Source organism: Balaenoptera ricei, chromosome 17, assembly GCF_028023285.1.
Source record: "Balaenoptera ricei isolate mBalRic1 chromosome 17, mBalRic1.hap2, whole genome shotgun sequence".
NCBI lineage: Eukaryota > Metazoa > Chordata > Mammalia > Artiodactyla > Balaenopteridae > Balaenoptera > Balaenoptera ricei.
In genome coordinates this window covers 21,405,409-21,430,305 of record NC_082655.1, presented here as the reverse complement: position 1 = coordinate 21,430,305, position 24,897 = coordinate 21,405,409, and the positions used below count along the sequence as shown (strand labels likewise).

Here is a 24,897-nt window from a genome sequence, read left to right as displayed (position 1 = left end):
TGAGAAAAATGCACATGTAAACATTTTGAATAAAATTTCAGGGGGTTAACAGATGTCTCCCCAAAGATCGCTAGATCCCAGATTAAGATTCCCTGCATAAGAACGTATTGCTTTGATTCTATTTGTTATGCTTTAAATCTTAAAAAAAAATTGTTTTGAATATATAATACATTCAGAATTCAGAAATAAAAAAGGACATTACAGTGAACATTCCCCCTCCCATCACTATCTGCTAGCTAACTTCTCTCCACAGGTGATGATTATTATTGATTTTTATTACTATCCTAGTATATCCTTCCAGATAGTCTGTGCATATTTAAGCAAATGTATATGTATATTATTTCATTTCCTCCCTTTTTGCACAGATAATACTAGTATATTATACACATTTTGCACCTTGCTTTTTTCATTTGGTACCTTTTGGAGTTTATTCATATCTATACAGAAAATACTTCCTTTTCCTTTTAAGGTGTATAATATAGTAATCCACTGCATGGACATACGGTGCTTTATTTAGCCAGTCCTCTAGTGAAGGGCATTTAGATTGCTTCTAATCTCTGTTATACTGTAGTGAATACCTTCCTACATAAATGCTCAAGTATACCTGCAGGATAATTCTTAGACGTGGCTTTGTGCTTCTGTAATTAGATAAATTATGATGAATTGCGCTCCATGGAAGTTGTACCAGCTTATGCTACCATTTCCTGACCAACAATCAGGCTGTGACTAACACAGCAAATTATATTTCTGGATCTTTGATCATTTGATAGGTGAAAATCTACTTTACATTTCTCCTAGTCTTAATGAGTCCCAGCATCTCTTCATATTTTTATGAATCATTTCTGTTTCCTTTTCCGCTGCCTGTTCATATTATTTGCCGATTTTTCTATCTTTTTTTTTTTTTTTTTTTCTGGTCTTTTTTACCCTCTCCCCCAACTTATAAGATTTGGCTATTTACGTATTAGAAAAACCTGCTCTGTATGATATAACTTGCAAGTATTTCTTTCCCCAGTCTGTTGTTTACCTTTTGCCATACATATATTTTTTTTAAGGTAGCTGAATTTATCAGTCTTCTTAGGTTCAATGTCTAAGTTAGGAAGTCCTTCCCCACTCCAAAATCAGGAAAAATTCAGTTTTGTTTCAATTTTTATACCTCAACTTTGATCCGTATGGAATTTATCCTAGTATGAAGTATAAGGCATGGCCCCAACTTTACTTTTTCCAAAAGGTTGATTGAATAATTTGTTTTCCTCCCCCACTGATTTCAGATGCTACTTCATATAAACGAATCAATTTATGGATGCTCTATTCCACTTAGCTGCCTTCTTTTATGTAGTAATGGCAAACTTTCTTATATTTATTGAGGCTCTATAAAGTATTTACACTTATTTTTCAAAATTGCCCTGGCTATTCTTGCTTATCTTTCCACATGTACTTTAGAATCACCTTAATAGTTCTGAGAAAATCCTGTTAGTGCTTTTATTCGGTTGATTTAACCTAGAGAGACTTTATATTGGTATGATGTTGAGTCTTATTAACCAAGAACACAAAATATCCTTTTTTGTGTCTCTATGAAGTATTTTAAGTTTTCATATTTATCTTGACATTTTTTAAGTCAAATATTTTATCTGGATATTTTATCCTTATTGTTGCTGTTGTAAATGGGGTCTTTTTCCTTTCTCATTTTCTTTTGTTTTTATATATGAAAGCAGAGCTATGGTTTTCTGTGTATTAATTTTGTACCCATCTCTCTCTTGACTTCCTTTATTGATAGCAGCACTTTATATCATTTGTAAATAGTGACGATTATACCACAGCTTTTTAATATTTCAACATTTTTTTCTTCTCTGACTGCATTGGCCAGTACCTCCAGAACAGTGTTCACTGGTAGTATTAGTGGTCTTAGTAGACATCCTGTTTTGTTCCTGACTTTAGTGCAGATGCTTGTAATATTTCCACATTAATCATGGTGCTTTTTCTTTTTTTTTCAAATTGAAGTTTAGGTTGCTTGTATTCTTTTTTTTTTAATTTTTTTTATTTATGGCTGTGTTGGGTCTTCGTTTCTGTGCTAGGGCTCTCTCTAGCTGTGGCAAGCGGGGGCCACTCTTCATCGCGGTGCGCGGGCCTCTCACTATCGCGGCCTCTCTTGTGGCGGAGCACAGGCTCCAGACGCGCAGGCTCAGTAATTGTGGCTCATGGGCCTAGCCGTTCTGCGGCATGTGGGATCCTCCCGGACCAGGGCTCGGACCCGTTTCCCCTGCGTTGGCAGGCAGATTCTCAACCACTGCGCCACCAGGGAAGCCCGGTGCTGACTTTTTAACTGAGATAAATGTATTTTATCGTGTTGGAGAATTTTTATTAAGAGTTTTGTATTTGTTTTAAGAATGGATGTTGAATTTAGTTGAATGCCTTTTTAGTGTCTAGCGGTATGATCACATATTTATTTACAAATATTCAGTATTCATTAGTGAGATGGTTATTGATGAGCTTGTTAGCTAAACATCTGCATTATATAGTATATCCCAAGAGCTCCTAGGCACTATTATAACTTATACTCTATACTCTATAGTATAGGAAACTTGTCTCTCTCATGTTCACTGCTCTACCTCAGATTCTAGAACAGTGTCTGACACATGAAAAGTGTACAGTAAATTTTTTGAAGAATTAATTGCTTCCTTCTTTGAGAAGCTGATGCTCTATGTGAAAACTAATACCCAGACTTGCTAAGAGGGTGAATTTGAGGAGGGTGGTTCTTTGTATTTCGAAGGATTTTGTTTTCCTTTATGAAAGGATTTATCAAGAGTTCTTTTGCATAACACAGAATTCTTAGCGAATTTTAAGTGTCGATTTATGGAAAAAATAATTCATGAAAGTAAAATAATCCAGACTGTACTTTAAAACTTTGTGTGTGTGTGCACTATACTAAATACAGGGATATAAATGCCAGTTGCTTCTAGTCTTTATTAAGTACAAAATATGGGCAAAGTACTCAACGTAGTCAGTACCATAATAAAGGTAGAGCCTGCTTCTGTATGCAAGATGTAATCATTATACTTCTTATTACCACCCAAACAAGAAAGCAGTGACCCTTTGAAACTTTTCTCTTATTTGTTAATGTTTGTGAAAGTTCATAAATTGAAAGGTCATGAGAAATCCTACGTTGTATTGTGGGGTGAACTCTTAATGCTTTTCTCCTTTAAACTGTTTTCACTAATTCAGTCCTTAGTACTTTTATCACATTTCTTTGAGATATAATCCTCAGGATGTTTTAATTCTTGAGAATTTCCAAAAATCCTAATAAAACTCATTTCAAAGAATTTCAGAAGATCCATCTCCTTAACTTATAAACATAACATTACAGGAAATTTGGAAATGAGAGAAAAGAAGAAAATGAATTATTAAGCCTGTCTTCCTGTTACATCTTTTATCAACTATTACACCTTTTAACAACTACATATAGGCCTTTACAGTCTTTTTTTTCTTTTTTTAGTGTTTATGGTTTTACCTACTTGTAATGATACTGTGTCTTGTTTTCTTTCTTCTCTGAACACTCTATCAGGCTTTTTTTTTTTTTGCATTCCTACCTCATCTGTTTAGAAAAGAAAAAAAGGATGAACTGGGGTTTAGAAAGACTGGACTGATTTTCTAGATATTAGACAGTAGTTTGGGTCTTGGTTTTAAGTCACTTTATTCCCCAGGGTAAGTGTATGTATGAGTGCTTATAATGAAATTACCTCGTATACTAGAAAACATGGTACAAATTTTGTTAATTCTAATTTCAGGATGATTTCACAGCTCAAATTGTGGGAATAAAATACTGTAAAGGTGTACAGAGAAAGGAAGATTTTGTTTGTGAGTTTCAGCACTGCACAAAAGGTGCATTTAGTTCTAAATAAGTAGTAGTTTTTCCATTTATCTGTGATTTTTGTCATTTCAGTATATATTTTTGGCTTCTTTTGATAAAATTCCTGAATTAAAAATATATAAGCATCCAACACAGAGTTATGATCATAGCAGTTACTTGTAATAATTTATTAATGATGTTCAAGTACAGATTGATTTGCACCTATCTCCTGCTATTGATTTCCTTTTAAAGTAAAACTTCTGGTGACAGCTTTATGTTTTAATGCATGCCTTGAGTATATTAATTATCTTATATTTAAGGTATTTTGAGATTATTTTTACAACAGTGGCAGCATACTCTTCTTCTTCTGCTGAAAGGTCCTGATCTTAATTTTTTTCTTTTCTTCTTCTTTTCCTTTAAATTGTATTTTGTTTTTAACTTCCTGGTTGAGTTCAGAAGCTTGCTGCCTTTATATGATAGTAAGTGATATTAAAATTGTGTATTCTTTTTAAAGTTATAATACAAAGCTGTGATATAATCAAAAGTTAGAGGTGGAAAGCATTTCAACTGATCAGAGAGGCTTATCACAAAGTCTTTTCTAGAGCTGCCAAGGAGCTAATTAATAAATGAACATGTATTACTCTTAAATTCTTAAAATTGCACTTGATTAACTGTGAGGAACAGCTTGCTTTTATGCATTGCTTAAAGATTGTTTCTTTTTGCTAGCTTTACTGAAAGAAAATCTCGATTTTCATTACCTTATATTTTTGTTTTTTTGTTGAGAAGCTGCCAAACGGTGTCACTTACCATACTGGAACATATCAAGACCGCTTAGCAAAGCTACAGGATCATCTTCGCCAACTCTCTATTCTCTTCAGGAAGCTGAGATTGGTCTATGATAAATGCAATGAAAACTGCGGCGGGATGGATCCCATTCCAGTAGAGGCAAGTTTTAGTGGTAGAGGGAGGATGAGTCTAAGATAGTCTCAGGACATTTGTAATTTTTTCCTTTCTCTCTTCTATTTTCACCATATTTCCAGATTATGAAACACACTGGTTTTGCTTTTGACTAGAGAAGATGAAATTGTGATATATATATATATATGCATAGAATTATTACTGTCTTTTCATGTTAATAATTTCTAGTAGACTTTAACATCCAGGCTGATAGTAAATTTTTGTTGTTGGGAAGAGAGGGTTGTCTGTGGCAATTTTTATTATTGCTTCCAGTGTCTCATTTTAATTAAATCAGTGCATGATGTTTTAGTAGGCATATTAATAGTATTGTAAAATCCTTTTAAAGTGGTTTTCATGTAAGTTCTTTACAGATAAAAGGTTATAACTATTTTTATCATTATTAAATTATCTTAGTGGAATCACTCTAGTTTTTAAATATTTTTTTTAATTTAATCTCAGATCATAGATATATTTTAGTTAATTAGGTATATGATATTTTTATAGGTGCCCTTTTCCTGTTGACAAGTTATATCTCTGCCACCAAAGGTAGCTGGGAAGGTTTGGATGTTCTCTCATTACATATAAGGAACAGTTTCCTGTGATCAGTGCTTTCTTGTTTGAGTGATCAGCATGTAAAGAGTGAACAGTGAAAGAGTAAACTGCAATACAGCCTGAAAAGAAGTGGTCAGAGATGTGGAAGATGGGAAATGTGGTTGATATTGACAGATGCTGCAGAGAAGTCAAGGAAAATAAAGAATGAAAACTGTCCACCAGATTAATTGTTGGTATATTTGAGCAGAGCGTCTGTGAAAGGTAGCAACAAGAAGTCATATCACAGTGAGCTGAAGATTAAACAGGAAATAAGGAACTGAAGCCAGAAAGTGGATATCCATCTTTCAAGAAGCTTAGATTATTAAAAGCAAGGGAAGAAAGCAGTAGATGGAAGGAGGGATAGAGTTGAGGGTTTGGGATTTTTTCCTCCAAATGGGAGAACATGTTTAGATAAAAAAGGAAGAGAATGGTAGGGTGAGGTTGGGGGAAATAAATAATGAAGACAGGAGGGCAGAGGAATCAGGGCACAGGAATGGAGACTAAGTGTCTTCAGGAGGAAGGACCACTCTGCTTGCGTTAGGAGAGAGGAAAGGAAGAAAGTAGCTGTGAATGTGGGCAAGTTTATATTTGTCCCAAGAATTCATAGAAGTTTGGCCAGATTGACTCCTGATTGTACCAGTTATTTACCTCTGTCCTGTTCCTGCATTGGTAATAAAAGATGGAAGGACTAGATAATTCCTGAAGTCTCTGTCACAAGAGGCTTCATCAAATAAACTTCATCACAAATCATACGTATTTAATTATAATCCTGCTAGAAGTTTCACTGCTATATAAATTTTCTTCTCTTACAAAAAAAACTTTCTCCTAACTAAAAGACATCTAGAAATCTGCACAGATACTAGATAGCAAGTAAATCACATTTATATAATACACAACCATGAAGTTCCTTTCTTTTTAGTATAGATGAAGGAAAGCCTGTTCCATCTCAATGAACTATAAATTTCTTAAGGGTAGGACTTGTATCTTATTTGTCATTATTTTTGCAGTGTCTCCTCACCCACTATCTGCCAATTAAATACTTGCTGATTGACTGAGTAGGATATTACTTAATTAGGATATTACTTAATTATATGTGACGACTAATTTTGCTAAAAGGACTATTTTACAAAAGAAACCTGAAAAGCTAATGTTAGAGTGCACTGAAATGACAGACTTCTAAGGCTTTTATTTTAGGCCGTCATTTGAATTAAAATGTATTTTTGTACTATTAAGAGAAAAGTATAAAAATTGATCTTAATCGGATGCATTATCTATACCAGTATAATTGGAAATTGTGTGTCATATGTTTGACTTTTTTAACTTTTGTCTGTCACTCCCAGCAACTTATTCCATACGTGGAAGAAGATGGCTCAAAGAATGATGACCGGGCCGGCCCACCTCGTTTTGCTAGTGAAGAGAGGCGAGAAATTGCTGAAGTCAATAAAGTGAGTTGCTAGTCTGTATGTTTTATATTTCCGAATTACTGATACAAATTACAAGGGAGTCTGTGTAACTCAAAAACATAATTTGAATTATAGAATTACCTGAAGTTGTTTTCTGTGACAAATTTAACCTACTTAGAGTACAACCCAGAACTAAAAGGTAAGCAGAAATGCCATCTGAATAGTCAGAAGAGAGATCACAGAATTCAGGCAATAAAGCTCTTAGAAAAGCCTCATAGGCACTCAGTCACAACCCATTTACTTTTTTCTTTTCTAGGCAGAACTGTAGCTCTCTAGCTTAGAGCATATTTGGAGCAGCAAATGATAAAAATTTACAAGTAGGAGAGGTGAATGTCTCAACAGCTGAATAAGAAATTGAGTTATCAAAGCACTACCCCATCCCACCACCCTCCACCCCCCAAAAGTTCCTAACTTGAATTTATTGCTGAGTACTTTTAGAAGTTCAGAAGATAATGTTCAGATAGTTCTCTAGAAACATAGGGAAAAAGGAATGTTGTCAGTTCATTCTGTGGTGGAAACATGGCTTACCAAAACCTAACAAATAGCACAGTAAATAAAACTACCAATCTCGCTCCTTCACTTCCAAATACACGCTCCCACCTCCTGCCCCACTCCTGAAATTCTTAATGCTAGTTAATAGAATTCATCAGGGTATTAATTAATCCACCACAGCCACAGAGGGTTTTCTGAGGTAGAGGAGGATGACTCAGTTTACATATATAATATGTAATATCAGTAGATTAAATTGAAAAAAAAATTTATTTTTCTCAGATCTAAAAGACATTTGATAGACTTCAAATGCTGCTGATTCAATGAATGCTTAAAACTATTAACAAGATAGTCTTTTTTAAAAAAAAACTTATTTCAGATAAATAGCCAACATTTTTCATAGAGATGAAATATAGGCATAAAATAGGGTGCCTTACACCACTGTGTTTAATACTATTTTAGAAGTTATAGCCAGTGAAACAGAAATAAACTTTAGGAAACAGGGGTTATAATATTATGTACAAATCTGTTAAGTTCCTTAAGCTTGTACATAACATTTTAACTCAAGCTTAAGCGCAAAGCAGCTCATTGATTAATGAGTCAATAAGTGTTTGAAAAAAGAGCTTAATACAAGATTGATACCATTTTTCTATAATGCCATAAAGAAATTAGAATATAAGATACTATTCACAATTGCAACAACTAATATTTAGTTAGGAATTATTTCCATGATATATGTAACTAAACTTATTAAGATACATAAAAGAAGTTTTGAATAGTTGAAAGAACACATTAAGTTCTTATATGGGCAATAACTATTCTAAAAATGCCAGTCGTGATTATTTCATAGTTTTAATACAGTAACAGTCCAAATCCAAATATGAATTCTCTTGAAACTGCACAAAAATAGTAAGATTTTAGTGCAATACCAATCAAAAAACAAATCCAAATAAAATCCAAATGGGAATTTTTTTCTTGAGAGCATACTAAAATACATATATAAAACAATTCCTACAAGAGTAATAAAATAAAGAACTCTTTGCTTCAAAAACTAAAACGTGATATGAAGCATACTGTAAAAACAATAATTAAGTGTGAAATACCAGCACAAAAATAGATTAGTAAAATAATAGCCAGAAAAAGTCTTCCTATTGTATATGAGAATTTAATATGACATAAGAGGGATTGTGTGGAAAATTAGTCTTTAAAAAGAGACACTTCTAGGGAAAATTAAGCTAGCTTTTACATTACACCATGTGTCAAAATGAATTTCAGAGTTGAAAATAAGACTTGCAAAACAAAATATTGGAAAATTAAAAGAAAAATTATATCAAAACTCAGGAAAAAAGGATAGCTTTTTCTAAAATGACATTTAAAACAATTTTTAAGAGGTGAAATATAAATTAAGAAGAATAGTTCCAGCAAATTTGACAGTAATAAGTATAAACAATTTACAGTAGGAAATTAGGAGGGGATTAGGAGGGGATTGGGAACTTTTAATTTAGATCTTGAAGAATAAGTGGTGTTTGGTAGTACAGAGATATGAGACATTCATTTATTAAGCGTTACATGTTTCTGTTGATAATCTATGTATTAATTCACAATGGATGTGTTCTATTATTTTTCTCTGTAGTAAGGATATTATTTATAAAATACAATGAAATGTATATATAAATAAAACACAATTGTGATGGTAACTTTGATTTCAGAGTACCACATGTGACATACATATAGTTTGTTCTCTACCATATAAGATATCATGATATTTGTGGGGGGATCAGGGGGAGGGTGGGGGGAAACTTGTGTAACTTCAGAAAGATGTAATTTTTCTAAAGGTAAGTTTCATTTCACTTTCCATTTCTCTAAGTTCCTCTTTTTTTTCCTAATATGATGATTTAGTCATAAGCTATTCTTGATTTTTTTTAAAGACCTATCATATAATCAGAGTATAGTAATACTTTGACAGTGTGTAATCAAAAAACTCTTACTAGCTATTGACGTAGAATTTTGTGAATTTTAAGTAAAGGATGTAATTGATACCAAGACTATGATGTATAAAAGCATTTCTTTCTCCACATGAGGATGTAGCTCTCTGTACAGTCTCTCTCTGTCCTGGACCCACCTACATACTTTCCTTCCCCCAGTCCTTTCAATGCCGTTGTCATAATTGGGGTTCAGTAAATATTCTGTGTTCATATTATTATGGCACATAAATACTGCTTATTGCTAAGCCACATAGTAAACTAGAATTACATTTCCTTGAATAATTATTTTGTTTTCCTAAAGTTAATAATTCTGTAATTTTGAAAAATTTTAGTTAGTTCTTTATACATCTGTGGCCGCACCTCAGTACTGTTTTCCAACTTTCCAGAATCAAATTATCAGACGACTTACAGGTTTATTCCCCACCCCCCCCACACACACCAGAGTCCTCCCATCTCGTCAGGTCTGGGTTGAATGCTCCCTAGGCCTGCTCTTCATCCATTGCCCTGGGGCTTTCCTTCACCTCTTCTGTTGGTTTCACTATTTCCTCAATCTCCCATCTTTCTCTTTCTTGGTTTATTTCTCCCTCAGTAAGGTCCAGATGTCAGTGGCTTCTTTAGGAGGAATGCAGGGACTTAAGTTTTTAGCCTTCACGTATCTGTCCAGTTGATCGTTTGGCTAGATATAAAATTCTATGTTGTAAATTAAGTTCCCTCAGAAATTGGAAGGTATTCTTCCATCATCTTCTCATACAGGGTTTGGCAAACTTTAAAGGACCAGATAGTAAATATTATTTTAGGCTTTGTGAGACATGTGGTCCTTGTTCTTTTTTTTTTTTTTTTTAATTATTTCATTTATTTATTTTTGGCTGCGTTGGGTCTTCATTACGAGCGGGGGCTACTCTTCCTTGCGGTGCACGGGCTTCTCATTGCGGTGGCTTCTCTTGTTGCGGAGCACGGGCTCTAGGCGCGTGGGCTCAGTAGTTGTGGCTCATGGACTCTAGAGCGCAGGCTCAGTAGTTGTGGTGCACAGGCTTAGTTGCTCCGTGGCACATGGGATCTTCCCGGACCAGGGCTCGAACCCGTGTCCCCTGCGTTGGCAGGCGGATTCTTAACCACTGCACCACCAGGGAAGCCCATGGTCCTTGTTCTGATGTAAAAACGATCCTTAGCTCATGGGCCTTACAAAAACAGGTCACGTGCCATAGATTGCCAACCCGTTATGCTTTGTTGACTTTGCAGATGGAGGCTCTAAAAGATCTGCTGAGCATCTGATGCTTAAACATGAGCCATTTATATTTGGGAGGGAAGCACTAGAAAGCCTATCACAGGCTTTGTGAGTTGGCTTCATCATAGCGAGATTTGGAAGCAAGTTGGCTCTTCTCTTTGGGGGGACCCCCAACTATCATTTACTGAGGTTTTTCTTTAGGGCTATTCCGTTTCTTCAGAGAAGAATCTTCCAGTGCCCTACATAGAGTATAGTCTCATGTCTTCTTGCCGTCTGCTGTGCTGGTGGCACTGAATCCCCAGCTGTTCTGGTTCAATTTCATAGGAAACAAACCTCTCGTTCCCTGAAACGTGGGACAGGACACGGAGAGGGTACTCAGTCCCCTGTTGGTGAGGAGGGGGAGTGAGCACCTGGGGCTCTCGCTAGTCCCTGTAGCTGTTTCCCTCCCGTTTCTGTCCCCTGGGCCTCACGTGCTGACTTTGCTACGGCACCTGTCTCCAGTTCTCCGTGGAGGATCAGCCCGTTCTCATTGGCATCCTTCCTGCATCCATCTGGGCTGTACAGTAGTTTCCTCCCATGTCATTTATTGCTCCCCTTCTACTTTTCATTCTTAAAATGTGCCACCTGACATCTACTGTTGTCTCCTTTCTGATCATTTTTCTCCACATGGATTTATAGCTTTTTCATTCCTCTCCTGCCATTTTATTAGGGTTTGAGAAAAAAGAAAAGATAAACACATGTGTTTAGTCCGCAGTGTTTATCTGCAACAGGCTTATTTCAATGCACAAAGTAGTATTTCTGAACGTTCATCTATTTATGGAATAAAAGCCCATATTTTAAATTCTGTGTTCCCATTTATACTTCAGGCATTTGAGAGCTCGTTTTGATTTTGAATAAACCATTTGAATCTGTTGAATTTGCTGTTGTACATACTTCTAACTTTGGGATAAAACTTGTTTTAGTTAACATGGTATTGAACTGAAGATTATTACAAAGAGGAAAGAATCCATTACATGTTTTAAATTAAACAGATTTAAAGCTTAGCCCTATATTTCCATGGGAATTTTTTTTTAAGAGAATTTAGAGAGAAAATATCTTCTCTTGAATGGCAGAGGAAGTATTCATTTGATTGGCCTCATGGCTCTTACTTCCTGGGAATTGTTACTATAATTTGAGACAGTACTCAAGAATTAAGCAGTAAACAGAAACCAAAAAAAAAAAAAAAAAGGAGAGGACTAAGATTTGGTTAACTCAAATTGAAATTCCCCTAAAAAAGGCAGAAGAGAATAAAGTTAACAGCTGAAAACCAAAGTGAATTTTTTGACCCAAAGAGGTTTTTGACTCATTCCTTAAATAAAATATTATAAATGTGAATTGACTATAATACATATTCTGACTGTTAACCAAGTTATCTTATGTATAATTAGTGGTACTAATGTATTTTATTTTTTCTTTTCTCCCACTTCTTCCAACTTTGTACCTCCCTTCTAGAATATAAGATTAAAATATAATTGAAAAATTTTAAAACACTGAGTAAACTCATGATCAATTGATATATATTTTTCTGCCTTAATGGCACACATACCTGAATGTTTCTGTGAAAAATATGTTTATTTTAAATAGCTACCTTCAGATGGTAAAATGTTGGCCTAATTACATAATCACACAGATGCTATTAAAAGTAGTTTAAATTAATTGAGTTAATTTTTCAACTACAGTTGACCCCTGAACAACACAGGTTTGAACTGTGCAGATCCACTCATATGCAGATTTTTTTCAATAAAATACTCCAGTACTACACAATATGCAGTTGACTGAATCTGCGGAAGCAGAACCATGGATACAGAGGGCAGACTGTGGGACTTGAGCATCCTCAGATTTTGGTACCGCGGCAGGTCCTGGAACCAGTCCCCCACATTGTTTAAGGGTCAGCTGAATATCACTGTGTACTTGAAATTGTACAGAACATATTGATGGTCAGTCTGGTTTCTAACAACATATATATCACTAATGTCTACCATAGTGGCATGAAACTTTGGGGCATGAAATTTGTAATCAGTATTTGATATAAATCATCAGATGCAGAATGGCCTAATAGTCAAATTTTTAGCTTTTTAAAATACTTCATTTTCTTTTCATATGTCCTTGAATCCATAAGCCTTAATACCCAAGTAAAGGATGAACACTTGTTTGAGACTATATTTTAAGGATATCAGAATGAGTTCTATTTTGCTTAAAAGTATTCTGTTAATGGTAAAATGAAACTGAAAGAGATATGTGGGTAGTTTTTACAGAGTTGACATATAATTGAGTTCAAGCAGTTAGAAGTTAAAGCATTTTTGACCAATTGTCACAGCCTTTGTATGAATAGTAAATTACATGGTATGACTTAGCATAAACATATTTTTTTAAGTATCTACTCTACTTACACATTCACCTGTTAATGTAACAAATTAGGCACAGATGATGGATTTTGATAACAGCAGCTGTCAACCTCTGTTAAAATCAATCAGTGGCAAGACTGTATATATTAAATCCTGTATCATGTCATGAAAATTTATTTACAGTTTAACCACTAATAAGCATAACTGTCAGCTTTGCTGTTGATATTTTCATGATGTGTTTTGGCTCTAGGTATTTTACTTGTATGCTAATTCTTTTAATTTAAAACTTTGTGGCCTCTTTGAGACAAACTGTCCAAATGCCTTATGACATATCATGCTTTAAAAAAGTTTTACTATTCCCTAGAGTTGAATATTACCTTGAAAATATCCCACATTTTTTAGTTCTCTTAAGAGTTAATGACGCTAAATTTTTTAAATGAGTACATCAGAATTTATATTTCCAAATGAGTATTCTTGAAAGTAGCATTTATTCCAGTGATGTAACCATTGTGGGAGCCATCTGTAACCTCTGTTTTGATATTGATTTGAAAGTCTGTTTTTAACCACACAACAATATAATTTCATTACTTCTAGTTACTCCTTAATTTATACTGAAATGTGATCACTAAGCTTCTTTCACCAGACTTGGCCTTTGAATGGTCTTCAGCTGTTTCAAAAACTTACAATACCTCCTCTTTCTCCTTTTCCATGGATACAGATTTGTCACTATTGAAGTTATTTAGGAGAACCCATCACACACATTTGCCCAGTTAACCTTTTTCACTGCAGTTTAAATCATACTTCTTCTTCTTCAAGAATTTTAATGGATCCCCATTGTCTACTAACAAGACCAAATTTATCCTTCCTTCCACTTTTTGCTCACCACCAACTTTTCTAGACCCCAAACAAAAATATTTTCCTTGTTTGCTGACCCTACCAGTTGGGGTTCCACAGCACCTGATATTTTTCCCCTGCCATCTGCCTTAACCAGGTTATGGTCTAGGTCGTTTGGGCAGTATATCTTCTTCCTACTTCATGCTGAGTTTCTTCAAGGCAACAGACCATTTCTTACTCATTTTTCTTCCCTTACAATGCCTAACCCAGAGCCGGGCACATAATATACCCTCAGTAAATATTTATGGAACAAAATGTGTTACAGGCTAAGAATTCCATTCCAAAGAGAAGTTCTGAAATTTTTTAAAGTGACCATATTCAAGATATGTCAGAAGGTACCAATTCAAATAATTTTTTAAAAATCAACTCATATTCTTTCTCTTCCTTTTATTCTTATTAAGTTGCTCTTCTCTACTTTCCACCTGAAAAATGAGAATTGAGCAGGGAATCATGGTAGCTGAAGTCTCTCACAGCTTAGAGGAATGATGGCTTGGTGGAAAAGGGCAGCTGACTGAATCATTTTGAAGCCTTGAATTAGTTCCCTGAACTAAGCTTACTGGTTTTCATTACATGTGTCTGTGTAACTGATTTTCATCTTATGTATGGGTATAAAGAAATCAGAACTGGCAAGGGCCTAATAGATTATATAATCCAATTTCTTACAAAAGAAAACTGAGGATAAGGAATTTGTCTAAGATCAAATACCAAGTTAGAGGCAAAGTTAGAACTGGAACTAAGGTTTTCGACCTCCCAATATACACCTTTAGTCGTATATTCCTGTTTTGCTGCCACCCTTGATTGCTGGCAGAAGTTTCTTGGTCTCTAGGATGACAGAGACTTAATAGGCAGCTACCACATACTTACGACAACAGAACTTAGAAGATCGGGCGTGTGAAAACTGAACAAGGAGACTGAGTACCTGAAGTACTAATAGTATCTTTTTCCCCAAAACTATGTTAAAGTGAGCTTTATGGTACTGAATACTGTATGCTTACCCTGTGTACTCTACGGTCATATGTTTTAATCTGACTGTGTTGTGTTAATTCTCTTTTCAAATACGAATTAAATTTAATTAATATTGAAGTCTCTTTAAATTGCTTTTCTGTTTTCCGATAAGAATTTCTTCCTCCCTTTTAGCTTCTTACCTCCTGTTACCTCTCTAACTCTAGATAGAATATGAGCGATTTATTTAGTCTTAGTTTGCTCTTTAATGAAATCAAAATTAAGATTTTTAGGTCTCTTTATAATGAACAGGTACTACTTGATCTGGAGGTATTTTAACATAGTATCTTTAAAAGTATCTAACTAAATATATTACTTCCAAATGTAATGTTTCCAAGAGGTTACTTAAAAGTAATGATTATTATAATAACTAGTAAACGCTTTGAAATTCTCTATGTTTATCTTGTTTTATCCACACAGACATTTACTACCTAGGATTTGAAAAGAGGATGCTTAAAAAGAAGTTTACAAACCGTGGTCTAGTAGAAACCCAGACCTAGAGATACAGAGACACCTGCCATGGGCACTCAGGGCATCCAGCAGATCTCAGTTAGGAAGACGATTATATCAGGGCTGTACCATCTTGTCTTCAGTTTTCAGCATTAGGTTGCACTTCATGCCGAGAGCAAACAGTGACTTCTGCCGCATGTTTGAAAGACCAGTTCCATCAGGCATTGCATTTTTATTATACTTTATGTTCTCCATTGACGGTTCGCGTTCTGTGCTGACCAGTAACATTTGTTGAATGCTTACTCGTATGCCAGGCACAGTCCTAACACTTGACATGAATCAAATCTTTTGATCCTCATAAAAACTCGTATGAGGTAGGTTCAAGTTATTTTCCCCATTTTTCTGTTGTGGAAACTGGGGGACGGAGAGCTTAAGTAATTTGGCCAACGTCATATATTTAGTTAGTGAAGGAGCTGAGTATAAACCCAGAGAGTCTGGCTCTAGAGATTGTGCTCTTAACCATTATGCTACGCTGCCTCTTGGAAAATCTATGTACTTAGGTTTTATAACAAGTAAATATTGAGCTTATTTTCTTTGGTGGTAGCAGTGGGAGGAGTAAAGGGAGGTGGGGGATGGAGCTGTAGGCCTCTGGGGGCTGAATTAGAATTCATCATGCCTTGCAGTGAATGTTTGCGGCCAGAAAAGGATTGAGACCTTCTGCCTTTAAGGAAATTAGCTGAATTTCGGTCTGGATCATTAGAGTTCTAACTTATGACATTTTAGTCTTCTACCTTCATGGTATGTATTTCATGAAACATTTTTGATAAATTCTTTTGTTTGTACAGAAACTCAAACAGAAGAATCAACAGCTGAAGCAAATTATGGATCAATTACGAAATCTCATCTGGGATATAAATGCCATGTTAGCAATGAGGAACTAAACTGATATTTAAATGTCCAGCATTACACATGTTATACCATTTTTTTCCCCTCAAGCATTTTTTCCCTTTAAAGAAGATTATTTATCTGCTTTTATTCTAGTCACTAGAATGAAAGTTTCTATTTTTTACACTGTGGTTTTACATGAAAGCATTCATTGGTGGTTTTTCTTTAAGCTTTTGATTCTGTGAAAGATTATGGTAGTAAACTTTGATGGGGTTTGTTTTTGGTTAATCTTCATGAATTAAATAATTGTTTTTTAAAAGCAAAGTAATTAAGTTTTGTAAATAAATTTCTAAATTTGATCAATGGTTGTTTTGTTCATTTCATTACCCTTTTAGGAGAAAATGAAAGGTTTAAACATTTTTGCAGATGAAAATATCAAGTTCAGTCCATCTGTGGTACAAATTAAACATATAAGTTACCATTTCAGCTCAATTTTTAAAATTTAGTTTGAGTCCCAAGGAAGTTAGAATGAGAAAACAGTTAACTTCTCTATTGTTGTAAGCAGATGAAAATTGAAATTGTTTTTATTGTGGTTCTTCAAGTGTTTGGCCTTAATTGGAATGATCTGTCCCTAAAAGGAGAGAAAAATGTGTTGAAATCCCAACTATGTGCTTATTTGCTACCTGCTTTAGGCCAAGAAGCAACCCCCTATCTGATTTTTCAGATATATCCTAAAGTAATCTTAAGCATGTTTTAGAAACAGTGAATTTTTAAGAGTTTAAATGAGATAGTTCTGTATGACCAGTGCTTCTGTAGACTGGTAGTTGGTCTACAGTAATAAGTCCTTTACAGGTCTGCCTACAGGAGCTGGTTTCTCAGATTATAAATAATGTATCCTCAAATAAGAGAGTTGGATCCTTCTCAGGAAAGATTTCTCCCAGCCTGATCCAGAAGCCCCTACCTACTGGCCTTGGTTCGAACTCAGTAAATACTGCTATTTGACTTTGTAGTATATGGATTCTCGGAAGGGTACCAGCTTCCTCTGGGGAGGGAACCTGGGTGGTTGAGGATAAGGGTACAGAAGATGCTTACTATTCATTGTATACCCTTTGGCACCTGTGGAATTTTCCAGCATGTGCAAACACTGCCTATTCATTTTAAGTTATACAGATTCCCACCTCTAACAAGTGGCAGAAGCACGACAAGACAAGCCAAACCACGGGGACATCTTTAGACTCTCTAACTGCACATTCATCAGAGCAAGTTCCCCTGAGCAAGCCCAGTGTTAGTCAAATGGGGAAATGACCCCGTGGTGGGAAGCACAGCAGTTATAAGGCAGAAGGTAATGGTATATGAAGCTATGACAAGAAGAATTAGGACCAATAATTCAATCTACCCCAGAAGTCTGCAGTATCTATTTTATTTAGCCTATCACCAGTTGGACATGGAGGGTTTGTTTTTTTTTTTTTTTTTTTTTTTTTACAGGTTTTCACTGTATGTTCTTTGCATGGTAGATTGCTGATGACTACTGGGAATTTAGTGTTTTGGTACTGACAACTTGTAAAGCAGTTATAAAAAAATGTTTTAACCAAATGGAGTTTTTTGGTTTTGTTTTGTTTTAATCACACTCAACTCCTTAGATCATTCAAGGTGTCACAAACTCAACTCTTGAAAGGAATGTGGAAATTGTATCTTTGGGGGCTTGGTTCTATAGGGAATCTCAATGTGGAGAAATAATCGATGCAGCTACTCTCATAGAGCAGTAGCCCCAAATTCTGGGAACCTCAAATTCTGTGTGTTCTTGAAGTCCTCAAAACTGATGCTGGTTTATACAGTCACTCACTAGTCTACTTGAGGCTTGTTATGAATGTGTTGGGGTTATAAAAACATAGACTCCACTAACAAAGTTTCAGCTTTTTGAGGGAGAGCATGCCGGGAGACTGAAGAGCCAGAAAGGCAATTCAATCACCATGTGTGGCCTTGGGCAAGTAAATCTCAGTTTTCTTGTCTGTAAAATGATAGGTGGGATTAGTTGATCTTATATTCTTTGTTAGAATTGTAGTTGCAAATGTTAGAAACCCAATTCCAAATGGCTTAAGCCAAAAAGGGAATTTATTAATTCATGTCCCAAGAAAGGATGCTTGAGAAGAGCTCACAGAAGCAGAGAAAAGCTGCAGAAACCAAGACTTCAAGAATTAGAACCAAGATTCAATGCCCCGGGATTCTCTTTGCCCACCCCTAATTTCCGCTCTCTCTCTGCTCCATTCTCTCCTACTGTAGACAGGCTTTCTCCAAATGGTGGGAAAGATGGCCTCCCACCAGCTTACCTTTACATCTTTTCCATGCCCTGACTCCAGAGGCTGGGCCCCTTCTCCTCCCACTCTGCGCTGAGAACTGGAGTGGACCCTGATCAGCGCAGCTTGGGTCACGTAACCAACCTTTGAACCAACTGTGTGTACATTGTGGGTTCTATAATTAGATCAGCCAGGTTATAAGCCCATCTCTGTGGCTAGGAATTGGGTGTGAGAGTCATGGAAAAGTTACTGAGCAGGGAACAAATACTAGGGAAAAAAATACCAATCAGAAAAATTTGCAAGAAAAACGTACAACAATGGCAACCACAGTCCACTGATGTTCTTCCTTGGTTCTAATACTGTCTCAGATAACATCAGTTATTCAACTCTCAAACCCCAAGAAAAGTTTTAGAGAAAACTAAATGCATCATTGACTATCATGAGAAAATTGTTAATTTTAATTTTTTTCTCAATTTGTGGACTTCTGTGTTGACATTTTTCTTTGCAGCCTTTGTTTTTTTTCTTTGAAGCTTTTTCAATTAATTGCAATGTGATCTTATCAGGTCTTGGTTAGCCTCGCATGGGTTAAAGCAGAGATACGAAAGAGCTAAGAAAAAAATAAAATGAAAACTTCAGCATCCTGGTAATGAAATTATCTTTAAAATGATTTGGAAACCGAAGGCCCTCATCATTCAGACATTAGATCCCTTGGCACCATTACAAGACAAAATGTGTTAACTTGACATTTTGATGTAGTTCCAGTTTGAGTAATTCATTTTCTTACCTTAAATTCCCAAGGAAGTTTAAGCTAGAGAGAGCAGTCTTTCAGCCTTAAACTAAAATGTGTGCTTTGTCCTAAAGCTCAAAGACTTTGTTATCAAATTTGTCCAACATAACTGGATGCCTTAAAATTTTTTCTATTCCTTTAAAACATTTGTGGACCAAGGACTGATTTTTTTAAGCCTAAACTGAAAGATATTCCAGGTGTATATATATTTTTAACATGGTAGCAGTCGTGAATTCTCTCATATCTTTTTTTTAACTTAAAGAAGTAGAGTTAATATATTTACGTTAATATCTTTAAGTTTATATTTTTACATAGGGTTGAATTGTACACTAATGCATTTACATCAGTAAATGTATGAATGCACTGATGATTCATGCATTTTTTTTGAAAATTCTAGCTGTTGTCAATATGTAATTTGCATTCCCAAAACTTACAAAGAAAATGTAAACCTGTATTTTCTCTGTACTTTGAGATCTTATTCTATGACACAGGATTACAAGATCACCAAGTGGCATGTCCTTGTTAGAACTACCTTAACCTGTTTCAACTTAATTCAGATGTCTTTTTGAGGCAGTACCTCTTCAAGGTTAGCGAGCACGGGAATCAACTTGGGTGCACTTTTAAAAATACAGATTTTGGACTTAGCACAAGTTTACTGAATCAGAATCTCTAAAGTAGGGTCTAAGAGTTTGCATATTTAAAAACAAGTTTTCCAGGTGATCTGTCACCAACACTGGAAAAATATTTTTCTATGCAGTTTAGTGATAGTCATTATGAGTATTTTAACATGAAAAACTGTATAAAAAGTAGCAGTATTGATACAAAATGAAAAGTTTTGTGCCATATTTAAAGTTCTAGCCTTTTAAGAATTTAAAAATAATACTTTATAGGAGCAGTTCTCAACCTTGGCTGAACATGAGAATCAACTGGGAAAATGTCAAAATCCCCTGTGAAGCCATGCCCCAGGCCAATTCAATCAGAATGGCTGGGGTGGGATCCAGGCAGCAATGTGTTTTAAAGCTCCCCAGGTGATTCCAATGGTTGGCCAAGGTAAGAGCCACTGCTGTATGCAGATTTAAAAGCATGGAAAGAATCCTGAAGGACTGATTTTTCCAGTAATAGTTAAATATTCGGAGCAAAGAACTTCAAGAGGAAAAAGTCCTAAAACTCACCTATACACTAATGTAGTTTTGAAGGATAGCTGGCTGACTCTACACTCTTGGGTGTCAGGGGTGTGGGTGTCATCAACCACAATTATACCGCTCAGGAGAAAACTGAAGCGAGAATGCCACCCAGTCAACAACTTTTAGAGGCAAAGGGGATTGATGCATTATCTTCCATCCTTATAGATCGTAATAATTTCAAGACATTTGAGAGGTTGAGTGAAGACAAAAGGAAGATCACATTTCTCCTTGTTCCCTGTTTCATGCTGTACATGGCCACATCTTGTTTTATTTATTTTTTTAATAAATTTATTTATTTATTTATCTTTTTATTTTTGGCTGCGTTGGGTCTTCGTTGCTGCACACGGGCTTTCTCTAGTTGTGGCAGCTTCTCTTGATGCGGAGCACGGGCTCTAGGCACACGGGCTTCAGTAGTTGTGGCTCACAGGCTCTGGAGCACAGGCTCAGCAGTTGTGGCGCACGGGCTTAGTTGCTCCACAGCACGTGGGATCTTCCCGGACCAGGGCTCGAACCCATGTCCCCTGCATTGGCAGGCGGATTCTTAACCACTGCGCCACCAGGGAAGTTCCAGCCATGTCTTGTTTTAGACTGATAAAATAACTAAGCTGGATTTATGATTTACTCATCTAACAGCCATCTGTTGATCACCTACAGACCCTGGGCACCAGGCTAGGAGGTGGATATACCAAGTTGGAAAGGACCTTTTGCTCAAAGGTTATGGAATATAAGCTAGAAGACAGCTGTCCCTATACACAAACTCTAGGCTTCTCAGGGGACTTCTTCACATTTACAAATTGGATGCTCACCAACCAACCCAAAGAACCAATGGCCTGCTTTTATTCCATGGGGACTTAGATTATCTTGGTGCCTGTAGAGCAGATTACAGAGCTCAAGCTAGAGGTCTCCTTCCCAGGGGTTCCACACAAAAAAATTATCTCTGTGGTTAGAAAGTTACTGCTACGTATGCCCAGACCTGTAACAATCTAAAGACACAAAAAGGCAATGCTATAAAAATGTTCAACTCCGGAAATGAGAATGTAGCACAGCTTTAATTGCAATAAGGTGAAGGAAATAGTTTTCAAAATAGCTTTGGGAGGGGGAAGAAAAGTCATTTGTGAAAGCTCAGTACTTAAAATCTACAGATGTTATCACTAACAAATAAATCAATTAAAGAATGCAGAGTGTGAATGGAAACATAAATGTGAATTAAAACCATACAAACTTGAAGTTATGTATGAAGTATTTTAACCACTGACACTAAAATTTTAAATTGAATTCTCTGATGAAACAGAAAACTGGTATAATTGCCTGAGTAAAGGGTGGTTTGAGAATTACAGCTGGTGGGGAAAAAAATAAATGTGTTTCTGTGTTTTTAATAGACAGTAAAAGCAAGACGGATGAACGAAAAGGGCTTGCCAAGGTGCCAGCAACAGTCCAGGTGAGAAATAACTAAAGCATGAAACAGAGTTGTAGCGAGTTTATTTCCTTGCTCGTCTTGATGGATTCCTACATGTTGCTTGTTCTTGCCAATCCATGCAAGGCTGTAGCAATACAGTTTGTTGGCCTAGTGAGGTCAGAGAGTTTGGGGCATTTCCTGGAGCTGCTAGCTTCTGTTTTGAGGATGTATTTTCTCCTGAGCCTTTGAAGGATTTTTGTATAAGTACTGGGTTATTTACTTGTTTACAAGACTCTGTATTTGTGGGGGAGGAGGATGGGCATAGATAGAAAAGGGTCTTCTGCTTCTCGATGGTGAGAGAAATATCTCGGCTCTTAGAGAATTCTCACTCTATGAGACTGAGTCGTGAATAGTGGGCGAGGGTGTGAACCCTAAAGACAAACTCCCTACGTCCCAGCTCTGCTGCTTACCAGCTGTTCCCTTGGGCAAATTTTTCAGCTTGCTTATGACTTGGTTTTCCCCTCTGTAAAAGGGACACACAGTATGTTATGTGGATCATATTTTTAGATAGCTCTGAAAACTGGAAAGTTTATATTTACAAAAGCTATATACTGGACTTCCCTGGTGGCACAGTGGTTAAGAATCCGCCTGCCCTGGTCTGGGAAGATCCCACATGCCACGAAGCAACTAAGCCCGTACACCACAGCTACTGAGCCTGTGCTCTAGAGCCCACGAGCCACAACTACTGAAGCCCATGCGCCACAACTACTGAAGCCCACGCGTCTAGACCCTGTGCTCCGCAACAAGAGAAGCCACCACAATGAGAAGCCCTCGTACCACAAAGAAGAGTAGCCCCTGCTCACCGCAACTAGAGAAAACCCTGCGTGCAGCAACAAAGACCCAATGCAGCCAAAAATAAAAATAAATAAAAATTTTTAAAAATCTGGTGCTGAGATTTGCAGCAACATGTATGCAACTAGCAATTATCATACTAAGTGAAATAAGTCAGAAAGAGAAAGACAAATACCATTTTAAAAAAAAGCTATATACTTAAAATCTACCACTGCCTCACCTAACAATCAACTTGGTCGTTTACAAGGATGGAGAAGGTAAAGAAATACATAGATGTCAGATGCCATTATCTCTACTTGGAATTCAGTCTAAAATCAAGCGTGAAGAATAAACTCATCACCACTTGTTACCCCCTCTCTACAGCCAATGCTTACTCCAGCCTCCAATAAGCGGCACTCAAGTTTCCTCACACTCAAAGCGGAAACTCAAAACTCAACTAGATGCACTGCCATTGCCATTTGTCTGTCTGCAAAGCCCTAACTCCTCACCCTACCCCGAGCTTTTTTTGATCCCATCTTCTTGCTTCTATCACTTCTGTCCTGTCAGTCTCCAATTTCTGGCTATGTTTTATTCTAAACGCTAACCTGCCTGAGACAGACCCGGGTAGCTGATGGCCACCCTTCAGAAGGCTCTGCTCCCAGCCTTTCCATGTCACACGCTGGCGAATCCAGCACTGGCTTAGCCTCTTCCTCAACCTGGATGCCCTGTCCTCCCTTCCTTCTGTCTGGTTAAATCCTTAACAATCCTTCAAGGCTCCTGTGAACCCACTGCTGGCCCTCACATCTTTCCACACTGATTTCCACCATCTCTGAACTCTGCAGACTCCTGGGTCAATCACACCCTACCTTCTGCTCTTATGTTCCAGCTTCATGTGTGTGCTTTGTCTGCCCAGGTAGATGGAAAGCTCCCTGGGATTCAGATTAATTTTCCCTCTTCCTCCACCCAGCACAATGCTATAACCATCACAGATATTCAATTAATAGTGTTCAAGCTTGTTTGAATCAAAATTCATTTTAGTTCGTAAATTTCTACTGATTAGGAAATGGATCTTTTTACTTTGTACGTTACCTTAAGCAGTTATTTCTCTTTTTTTTTTTCACTATACTTGATGCAAGAAACAATACTTTTGTGGTCAAAATATTTACATATTAATGATTAAGTTTATACATTAATGAATGCATTATTAATAATGATTGGCACCCATAAAATTAAAGATAAACCAAAAATCTTAGGATAAGCTTCTATACTACAATATCAAGAGAAGTTCAAACTCATTTATGGAGTGCCATCTATGAACAGACAGTACAGAGGGTAATACTTTCTATACATTAAGTCACTAAGTCATTAAAACAATCATATGAATCATTCCCTTTTTACAGGGGCTAGAAAGGGGGTGAGGACTGAAAGCAAAGAATATATTTTCCTTGGAGAATTAATCATACAGGATGAACAAAAATGACAGATTTTGTGTGCCAGGCCCTGTTCTACATGTAATAACTCATTTAACCTGCACAACTTCGTGAAATAGGAACTATTAATTCTCCCGCTTTACAGATCAGGAAATGGAAGCCCAGGGAAGTTAAAACACTTGCCCCAGGCCACGCAGCTAGAAAGTAGCTGAACTGGATTCAAATCTCAGTCTGGCTCCAATGTCCTCATTCTTAACCAGTACACAGACTAGAAGATTCAAAAACATGGGTAGAACATAGACAGATGTGCATGGCATAAAAATCTGAATGCCCCTGGAAGATCTAGACCTTGAGCTCCTCTTAGCAATCAGTTGACCCCTCACAGACACACACACACACACAATGTGATAATATTGGTACAGCCCTTAGCGTGGGCCTGGTCCATACAAGCGCTTGGTAAATGTCAGGCACTCCTGCCATGGCCACCACTGTTTTCCCTTCAGGTGCCGTGGAAGGACCAGCACCACTTCAGAACTATGACTCCCTAGAACGTGAGACTGGAATCTTGCTTGCTTTCACAGAAGGAGATGCAGTACCCTTTATCTTATTTTCTCCTTCTGCAGTGTTATAAAGGACTATTTGAACAGGCAGGTCATGGAAAGGAAAAAGAAAGTAATATTTGAAAAAACAGAGCTAACGTCGTCTTCCTTTTTTATTTCCTGCCCCTAGATATCTTTTGCACTTTCTTTCATCTATTTTCCTTGTCTCCAGTTACATACTTGTTCAGAAGCCACCAGGCATTTCAC

General features: G+C 36.5%; 1 protein-coding gene across 6 annotated transcripts in view; it reads left to right on the top strand.

Annotated features, from left to right (window-relative positions):
• Window positions 1-24,897, top strand: part of MED30 (mediator complex subunit 30) — a 53,181-nt gene that overhangs the window by 2,830 nt on the left and 25,454 nt on the right. For 2 of the 6 annotated variants that reach the window (XM_059902007.1, XM_059902008.1), the window contains exons 2-4: window positions 4,631-4,789; window positions 6,733-6,837; window positions 21,814-21,872. In XM_059902007.1, coding sequence (XP_059757990.1) covers window positions 4,631-4,789; window positions 6,733-6,837; window positions 21,814-21,872 — 323 coding nt within the window. Of the gene's footprint in view, window positions 1-4,630; window positions 4,790-6,732; window positions 6,838-16,129; window positions 16,446-21,813; window positions 21,873-22,463; window positions 22,697-24,897 lie in introns of those variants that run through there. The other 4 variants (XM_059902010.1, XM_059902011.1, XM_059902009.1 and 1 more) reach the window with 4 other exon arrangements.